Below are 10,318 nucleotides of genomic sequence, written 5' to 3'. Positions count from 1 at the left end.
GTTCCCTGTCTTATCAGAGGTGGGCAGTATGCAGGTATGACTTCACACAGCCTGGTGGTTGCACGTGTATGTTCTGGAGGATGTGGCAGTGCCACCGGTGTACTGTAGGGCTCTGCCTCCAGATCTGGTAACAAAAGTTACTGAGTGAAGTGTTGCATTTCAGACACTAATCCAGATAGCTCACTTGACAGAATAAAGCTAATCCATGCCTTGTTAGAAATGCTGCCTTCGGCCTCTGAAAGATACAACAAGTACCCTCACGCCTGAGCTCCACAGGGTTCCTGGTGCATCAGAGTACAAGACCAGGAGGGTTTGACTTGGGGGATCTGAGAGTGGAAGACCAAAGACTATTTTTGCCCCTGTAAGTCGATTCACAGTAAATGCAGCTTCTGAATTTCTCATATTGTGGGATAAATATACATAAATAAGAAGGTGGCTTTGATTTTTTATAAAATGGATCCAAGTTAATTGAAGAGATTGGAAATTACTCTGAAAGATTGTTTTGGAATATACTTGACAGTACAACACAATATTAATCAAGGCTTTATTATCTGTGATTTCTCCAGGTCTTCTAATATGATCTGTATTTTACTGGGATATGCATGTTTAAATTGCCTTTAATTAACAAATAGTTTTGTATTGCTCTTGTTAATAAACTATATATCCTGTTACAGTTTTTGAGATAAAGTCAGTGTGTTAGGTTTGGTGTGTTACATTTACTTTTTGTGTTATTTATACATATGCAGTAGTTTTACTGTATGCTTTACAGTAATGTTGAAGTAAAGACAAGAATGAGCTATATTAATAAAATTGCTCTTTTCAGGACGAGCTGCTATAGTTAAACAGTCAATAAAATAACTATTCTCTGGAGGCTCCTAAAACATGCAAACACGTGAATTCAGTTTTAAAATTGTGCTACTGCAAATAGAAGAAGTGCTTGGGATAATTGTTTTACCAGTTTTAATGTGGTAGAAGCAGTGTCGTGACGCAGAAAAACATTAGTGCATATTAAATTAAGCATGTTCTACATCAAGAAAGAGTGGAAGCCCATTCTAAATGCTAAGCAAGGGACAGTGGCTTATATAAGCAATGTAGCCATTCCTGGAAATATCACTTTAATACGCTCTTCTGTAGACCTCAGGATAAGTTTTATTAGAATTTATTCTATCCCAAAACAGACAATAGCAATATGTTTAGCACTATCAGAATCTTTGTGATGATATTTTTTTTTAAATCTTCACTCGTTTGCTATTAGTTGTGGTGTCAGGGATTCTGCTACCATTAAATTGGCAAGAGTAGTTCTTGTATAAAGGTTCACAGAAGTTGCTCGACCATGCCTCCTCCCCCAGAAAGACTGCAAACAAAGACTGTTGTTTGTGTCACTCTTTATGTTTTATTTCCATTTTTGTCAGAGTATATATGTTTTTATTACAGATATGCACTGCAAATTACCTGTTCTCTTACTTTTCCAGATCACTTGCTCCTTATTTCTGGTATGACAGTCTTTTGGCAGTTTCAGAAAATTGCACAGAAAAATACATTTATTTGGTCCTTAATCCACTTTAGAAATGGGGTGGAAAACTGACTCCTCCATTTTTGCCTGTAAACTTGTCCATGAATAAGCACTAGATGGCAGCTAAAATTTCTGAACCCTGTTTTAGAAACAGAACTCTGTTTCTGTTTGATTAGGAGCTGATGTGAAAGAGCAGGGTCAGGACTGATCCTTCTGAAGGAAGGCTCTAAAGTCTCAAATGTATAGCTGGATCTTTATGGCGCAAGTCCTTTGCTTGTGCCTTCGTATGAGTAGACAACTGTGGAAAATATGCCACATTTCAGGTGAGGACTTTGGAATCACAGTGGACACGGAACTACTTTGTTTTCTTAGTGAAGGAAAGAGGTTTATTTATGTGACTAGTATGAGCCTGTTGATGGGATAGTGCTTCGCTCTTATTCAATATACTCAGGACAGTTATCTTAGGAGAACTAATTAGCTATCAGAAACTATATTTATATATATAAAAAAAGCACACTTCCAGTTGGCTGAATATAGAAGGGATATATTTTTAAAGATTTCCTTTCTCATGATTTGTGCTGACATTTTCCTTTTAGTGTATTTTTTTTAATAGTAGTTAAAAATGAATATATATCTCTGTAATTGACAGGGTTTTTTTCTATAAGGCAGTGGCTCTGGACCAGCTAAGAGGCTGCTGAGTCTCTGGACCAGCAATCCAGTTCATTTAGCGGTAGTTAAGAAGGGTGATAAAACAACTGTCTTAAGACTTCTGGATAAAGACTGTCTTCCTCCTGTGGTGGCTGTGATGCACTGTGCACTGACATAGTAGCTTCAGGAGATAAGCCTGCTTGATTTGCTTACCTCACAGTCAATTCATGTGACAGGCCCCAAAATGCTGGAGTGTCCATGAGGTTTTCGTGGGGTTCCCTCCCTCCTCCCCCGTTTCCCCCCCATTTTTTTCTTAAAGTTTCAGAAGACATTTTGTTAGAGGATGGCTTTTTCAGTTATTCAGGATGATTGATTTTACCTGGGAAAATCAAATGCGCTCATTAATTTACTGGCTTCAATATGTCATTTCAGTCTTTATTACGTTCCGGTGACGGTAAGAGCGTTTGATGGACGGGTTCTGACCTGTGTCACTTCCGGGAGCTCTCCTAGCCTGCTCCTAGTGCTTACACAAAACCGGTCAGACCTGACCGCCACACAGAGCTCTGCTGACAGCAGCAGCTGCAGATAGAAATGGGAATGAGTAAAGAACACAAAGGCACTGGCTTTGCTTGCAGCATTTTGAATGCGCGTAGGGTAAATGTGCATTGAACTCTGGCAGGCCAACAGCTTCAACTTGCCTTTTTTTTTCTTTTTTTTTTCTTTTTTTTTTATTCCTGGGCAGGAGCCAAAGTCAAATAAACGTTGTGATTCACTATGGGGCATTTATTTATTTATTACTTGTGGGAAGTAAACGAGTTCATTAATGATCTTCAGATTTTTATCTGGCTCAAATTAGTGCACTGTATCGGCAGTGTGATTGTAAGGGTTAGATGTATAAAGCCAGCTCGATTTGCAGGGCTGCTGCTCGGGCTTTTGGCGTGTAGTTTCATGCCTGTAGCTTAGGTCAATATTCACTGTTTGCTGTTGCTTCTGTGTGTGCCTGAATCTGGCTCTAAGTGGGCAACAGTTCATTTCTGAGGACTGCTGCCACATCTGTGTTGACAGTTGTCTTTACAGTCTTGACAGAAAGAACAATGAACGGCTGCAAGAGCTTGTTTGCTCTTTCAGCCTATGAGGTGTTTCTTCAGAGAGATTTAAAGGTTGGTGTGGTGCCTGCTGTGCTATTCTCTGTCCTTCTGCCAACAAAAAATATAATAGCAAAGCAGAAAAAAAAATATGTAGGGTTGGGTTGTTTTTGCGTCTTTCACTGGGGCAGTTTGGTTAAATTTTAGTGCTATGGTTTGGAAATAATACTAATCTCTCAAAGACAGTTTTTACAGCTAAGTACGCCATTGGATTCAGGTTAAATATGGTACAGCTTTTATTCAGAACTGAGTTATATGTAAAGCTGCATGTGGTCATGTTTTTCCCTCCTTTTATGATAATAAAAAGAAAAACAGAGCTGAAATACTAAATTTATTAGTTTGGTTTAAGGAAAATGCTCTTTTTTGCACTTAAAACTGATGATCAGCCACAAATGTAGAGCACAACAACAGGCAAAGGCCCCCTAACCCCTTTTGTTTGACTGAAGCATGTTAATACTTTCCTTAAACCATGAAACACCATTTTCAGTTTTTCATCACAAATGATTCTCACGTTATTCTAATATTCTTCAAGTGAAATATTGGTGACGACAAATTCAGATAATAAAAGCCTGAGGCACATCTGGGATGGTGCATTCTGAGGCAACTTACTGATCCTTGTGCCCCCTTTTCCACTTTTTTTGCAATGTGGTTATTATTTTACCCTCTTAGTACTACAAAGAAAATTGGCACCCTTATGGGATGTAAATACCAAGTCACAGCCTCCACCCCTGTCACATGTGAACACACAAAAAGTGAGCAGAAACCCTTGTTCCCATTTCCATTCTTGGTTTGAAGCCAGTGTTCAGTGCTGCTTGATGGGGAGTTAAAATCTTTGCTTTTTTTCTAGGGTTGTGGAATGGCCCAGGATGCTACCGTGCCCAAACTGAACTTCGAGTATTGGTTGGATAAAGCCATTAAATGGGGTCAAGCCACCACACTGGAATCCCAGAAGGATGTGTGCCTTCACTTGCCCCAGCTCCAGGAGTTTCTGCATCAGCTTTACGAAACTCTAAAACATATGGTAAGTGACTTGAGAAAGGAAGAGTGAGTGACCTGTTCTGAAGACACCCTTGAAACAATCTGCACCATGTTTTGACAAAAACAGAAGCTAACAGTAGCAAAGAGATTTGTGTTATTGACCTAATGTATTGCTGGATCAGAGAAGCAAATTGGGGAAACAGTCACAGGTAATGCAAACAGGAGTGTGCTTCCTGTTTCCCTGATTTATTGTGAAAGGAGCTTTTTCTTCTTGATTGGTGGTTGTCATGTGAGATTTCCCAGCCAATGCTCTAACCTCTTTAAAAAAACTCTTTAAAATAAACAAGAATTTGATTCTGGTTGCCAGGTCATAAATTGGATTATTTAAAGGCCTTAACATGCAAAACTGTAACTGATCCTTTAAATCTTAGAAGGTCTGTTGACACGTTAACCCCAGTGTTGTGGCCCACGTAGTGAATTCTAGCAGCATGGTCAGATCTCTGGCATGTGCTGCTGGCTGTTCTGTTTGTTAATTTAATTATTGTTTGCATTAGCTTGAGGACCTTTTTTTTAAAAAAATGTATGTTTATTTGTTTACATGTTGCGTATTTGTTTTTCAGAGTGTGGGGTTTTTTCAGTACATGTATTCATGCATGTGTGCAATTAGCTTTAGAAATACTGCATTATGGCATGAGGCTGACTTATGAGAGTATTTCTTTTTAAATATTTGTATTATCTGAAGACTGCAGAAGACTTTCCCCCCCCCCCCCTCGAACTTAATGTAACTTTTAAATAAAAGATTTCTTGGGACTAGTTTTGCTTCCTGTATTTATATATGTCTTTTTCTGAAGAGAGTTTTTTAAAAAAAACCCCAAGAAAACAAAACACAACAACCATTTCTAATGTTGCTACTTCAAGTAATCTGAAGCTTGGCCTGAAATGGACCTTGTGAATATGGCCCCAGAAAGTCTAGAGCCAGCCCCAAACGTGAGACAAATGTAAGGAATTTATTGCAGCACGAGGAGATGGTTATCGTTGCTGCTACTTGCATGTTATCTCAGCACAGCACCATTTTTAAAACCCTTCATTTATGAGATAGTAAAACTACAAAAATGGAAAAATAAGACTGATTACACAGGATTGTATATAAACTACACTGTCTACTCCTTTTACAGTGAAGCTGCTTTCTATTTGGTTAAAAGTTAAATTGCAGTTTGTTACTGGCTAGTCATGCAAGTTAATTTTGAGAGACCAAGCAAAAGTAACAGGACAGTTTTATGCCACAGTAGGTATTTATTCTCAGAAACTGTGAGACAGCATGTTAAAGCAGTTAAGAATGACAAAATGTAGAGTATGCTTTTAGTATCGTGAGATCTTAGTTACTATTTTCTGATTATTGGATGTCAGAGAAATGAACAAAATTTCTACCGTAATTCAGTATTAGGTGAGGAAATTACTTACTTAAGCTTTAATTTATTTGAATTTTGAAATTATGGCCAATTTCAGGAAGTTCTGCTTTTATTATATACCTGCAGGTGTTTTGCTTCCAGAGCATTTCACGGCAAAAGCATTGGCATTGTAATTTACAACAATCTGTATCATTAACAGCTCTTTTAACCTACTTTTGATGTGCGGTATATTTATTATCTTTTTGTTTGTTTTTGTATGTTTCAACAGGATTCAATTGCATTAGCAATCCAGCAGTTCCCTTTAATTGGCCAGCTTCTAGGAAGGCTTTGTTGGAATCCATTTGTTGTAGGATATGGTAAGAGCATGTAATGCTATTTCTGCAGCAGTTCCATAAACTTTAGGATTAGGAAAATACAACTTGTTACATACTTTGATTTTTTTTTCCATAAAAACACAGCATTCTTTTTTACTTAAGTAAAATTTTGAGATGAAAAGGTTAGCCAAGTTATTTAAAATATGTGGCACTGAGAAATCCTAACTTTACTTTTGGAGCTAATTAATTTTGTGGATTAGTTATAGAATCTTGACTTGGGAGCAGTAGGTTTTAAATCCAGTGAGTGTTTATGTGCATCATGATTCCCATTTTTCCTTTTTGCATTAATTATGTTTTTGTTAGGTTTTCCAAGTATACTGAATTTGATGTTTCAGATTGCTTTCAATAGAAGTTTCATCCAGTTACACGTCACAGCATTCTGTGTTCTGATACAGAATTAATTTTTCTGATCTTTGATTTGTTTTTTGTGTATTTTCCCCATTTTGCAAGCTAGTGAAAATGCATGTTGACTCAGAAGCAAAACAGTAAAGTGGTGGTGACATAAGAAAAAGGTATAAAAAATAGTATATGTATAGAGGTTCGAATAAAGCAGAGAAAAGAAATTGGGGACAGGAAAACTGTTGACAGGGAAGAGACTCTACTTGTGTTACCTCACCAGTACTATGTTCTTCAGGAACTGAGATGTCGATATGTTGATAAATGACTCAGGATCTACTTTTAGGCAGAAAACTTACTCTGAGCTACTCTATGAGCCCTTTAAAATAATATTTTGCCAGACTTCTGCAACTACTACAATTAAAAAAAGAAATGTTGTGTTTAGTTTCTTTTGCTTTATGCTTCCTTTTGGGGGAATACAGGAAAGGACAATTTTTGTGTTCACCTGGAAGGGCTTATTAAGTCAAGCACGACATTAGGCTAAAGCTGTCATATGTCTTCTGGTTTGGCTTTATCTGGTCAGCTCCAAGCACAGGCAGAATGAACTTGTCTGCAGAGCACATGGTAGATGTGTGTGATGTCAGCATTTCCTCTCTGAAAGGAAAATTTGGGAAGGAACCATAGATTTAAGCACAGATCGGTTTTGCAGAGCAGCTAATGTGTGCTTTTGTGACACCTTTTGAGAAACGCCTTTCATCCTTGACAGACCTCTTTTTAAAGCAGTTGCCTTTTTAATTATAGTTCCAGTTTTTGAGAATGTTGGTAACTGTTTTTGTTTGGAATATACAGGTATTTCAAATGTCAGTTTTTCTGATCTAACAATATATTGTGGTATAGAAAATAGCTTCATCTATGTTTTCATCAAAGTTGAAAGCCATCTGTTTCTGCTTTTGACTCCTTTTCACAACAATACCAGCAACGCATTCTTGGTTTCCTCTATTTCTTTTCTCCTCTTTGCTATTCCTCAGCATTTTCTGAAGCAAGAGAAGCACTTTTTCTGCAAGTTGATCATTACGTCTTCAGAGTTTTGCTATAGGTGGGGTTTTTTCAGTCTCAGAGTTGCAAGTAAGCCAATTCAGAGAACTTCACTTGCTCAGAATGGAATCCTCCACCTCAATACTTAAAGATGAGGCAAGGAGATATTTCTGACATCAGTAGACCTGAAGATGTCTGCTTATATGTTCCCACCACTTCCTCTTTTTAGAGCCACCTGAGTGCTCTTTGGATTGCTGGCATTTTAGATTCAGCAGATTTTCACTTTTATTTGGCACTACTTCTGAAGATATTGTTCAAGATAGTGCTGGCTATAGCAGATGCTGACTCTCAAGTGGTTTTCATATAATTTCTCATTTGGATAAATAGCTCATTCAGGCATGTGTCTGAGACCAGGCCACCCTCACAGTAGAAGGAACTAATTTTGTTCAATTCAGTCTTTCATAGTAATAAATGGAGGAGGAAAAACATTATACTTCTGCATCATGTCCAAACCACAATACCTATCACCTTAGATGAATGTCTGTTGGTGCTGGAAGCTGACATGGCTGACCACTCAGTGCAGGAAGCGTGGTCTCCAAGGGAAAATAATCTCCTCATAAACACTCCTGAGCAGGAGGTGACCAAGTTAGCCTTATTTAAAACGCTAATGTGAAGGAAGCACGACCGAACAAAATCTCATGGCTGTACTTGTGGTCCTAAACCACAAGGGATACATGAGGAATTCAGTCTTGGTAAGGAATTCCAGTGTTTTTTCTGTGAGCTGGGGGATTATCTTCTCAGTAGGACCCTCCTGGTTTGAGTTTTGAGCCCAAATGTCTTGAATCCCAAACTAATACTATAAATGCTGGGGAATTTCTTGGTGGCTCTGTATGTCAGTGTATGTATGTCAGCATGCATGCTTATGTATGCATTCATTTCCACAGAAAGTTCTGTTTTAACTAATCAACATTTTCTCTTATATGTCAATAAAACTTTACAACAAACTCTAAAAAGAGTATTTCTGGCTGTAAGATTAGAGTTTTCTTATTAGTTCTTTGCATCTGGCCCCGTTCATGACAGGGTATTTATAAACTGACTGTATCATAGGATGATTGAGACCACACTGTTATGAGGAAAACATTGCCCCTTCCCCAACCCCCCTCCACTCTCCCGTGTTTCCTTTATTTTTTGTATTTTTGATGTGAGACTGGCAGGGAAGAAATGCAATCTGATTCATAATAAAGGTTTGGGCTTTTGTTCATTTGGTTTTCTGTTGGTTTTCTTTTTTTAATTTTATTTTTTACAAAACAGTTTCCAAGCTGTCTTTAAATTTCCTATAGGAAATTCCTTTAGTTTGAGATAGAAAATTAACCTACTTAATAAGTCCAGTACATAGTTGGTGACCTTTTTTTTTGAATATGATTTCCACCTTTGGGTTACTAATTTTGTTCCTCTGGTTGCATTGATTGAGTATTTACTTGGGTAGTCAACGTTCTTTCATTCTGTAATAAGATTAAATGCCTTTCTTTGTATCCTGATAATGGTGTTCAGTGCATATCCTGGTGGTTTTTAGTGGTGATCACAGTTACTAGAAAAATGGCAGGAAAACCCCCACAGTTTTCTGTGGCTCTCTGGTTTTGGTCTTTTGATGTGATTATTTATTGCAGTTGCCATAATTATTTTAAGATCTGTCTCCCCTTATTCTTAATCTTCCCATCTTTCATCCCTGGCTCCAAAGCAGTTGTGAAAAGAACACAGTGAACCTGAGCATGGCTCTCAGAGCGTCATTGCCTACGACAGCAGGAGGGCTGACTGTATGGTCCCTTCTCCCACTTTTCTGAGATCTGTGGGGGCTGCTTTGGTTTTGTAGCCAAAAAGTAATTTTGTCTGGGAAAATTGTGAAGCTATACAAGTCCCCTGGAACTGTTGGTATAGGTATGGCACAAACGAAGCTGGTTTAATTTAGGCTGGTGTTTGAATGTATCTAGGTAAATCTGTGTAAACTCATTATGCTGGCAAAGTTCACCGCTATGTCATTTATCTAAGCTTTGTTTTCATCATTTGAGCTATCATCATACTGATTTAAATTTCTGACAGGCAACAACATATAGTGTGCAGCAGTTACTCATGTGTACCAGGTCGTCTTCTCATCCAGAAGTCTAATTAAGCGGTTACATGTGGCTTTTTCACCTCTTTTCCTTTTTTTTTTTTTATGTCAAAAGAAAACTATAACTCAAATAAAATGACTTAATGGCATACTGTAGATATGCTGTATAAACAGGATAAGTCAAAGAAGGAATGCTTGAACTACATATACTTTGTTCAGGATAGGCAATTTGGACCAAATTTTTCTTTCCCCCCCCCCCCCCCCCCCGTCTTTTTCTGTGTATATCTCAAAAGCCAGGATTTATAAACAGACAATATTTTACCACTGTCAATTAATAATATTTAAAATCTTTGTTTTCCAAGAAGCATACAGTTATAATTTAGTAATTTAAACAAATAATACAGTATTTGTTAACTTTTTCTTCCTATATAATTCCATATCAGAGTTTAGGTAAAATGTTTTTTTTAAGGAGAAAGAGTTGTGTCTCAGTGCTGATGTCTCGATAGCTGGATATAGTTACAATCGAAGTATCAGGATACTTTGAATTTCTGATGAGGAGTATGCAAGATGTCTCTTTTTACTCCAGTCTTAAACAACCTAGGAAATCATTAGCCTTGTAAAAATCATTATTAAAAAAAAAAATCCCCAAACACACAATGGCAGAATACCCCAAATTGTAGACCACTAAATGTGTATGTTTGAGAAGCCCTTTCTGTGCAGAGATGTTAGTCAGTGGGAGGCCAGTAATGGCCTACAGGCTTGTTGGACATTTA

At 37.6% G+C, this 10,318-nt stretch overlaps 1 protein-coding gene across 1 annotated transcript in view; it reads left to right on the top strand.

Annotated features, from left to right (window-relative positions):
- Positions 1-4,162: 4,162 nt before the first annotated feature.
- Positions 4,163-10,318, top strand: part of FANCC (FA complementation group C) — a gene marked incomplete at both ends in the record, with an annotated part of 71,524 nt that continues 65,368 nt past the window's right edge. Inside the window, 2 exons of the mRNA XM_084277946.1 lie at positions 4,163-4,327; positions 5,962-6,049. Of these exons, the coding sequence (XP_084134072.1) occupies positions 4,163-4,327; positions 5,962-6,049 (253 nt within the window). The remainder of the gene's footprint in view (positions 4,328-5,961; positions 6,050-10,318) is intronic.

Source organism: Gallinula chloropus (genome assembly GCF_964237585.1).
Source record: "Gallinula chloropus genome assembly, chromosome: Z".
In the NCBI taxonomy this organism is placed as follows: Eukaryota; Metazoa; Chordata; class Aves; order Gruiformes; family Rallidae; genus Gallinula; species Gallinula chloropus.
Note: the sequence above shows the minus strand (reverse complement) of the source record. Positions and strands in the feature narration are given on the sequence as shown.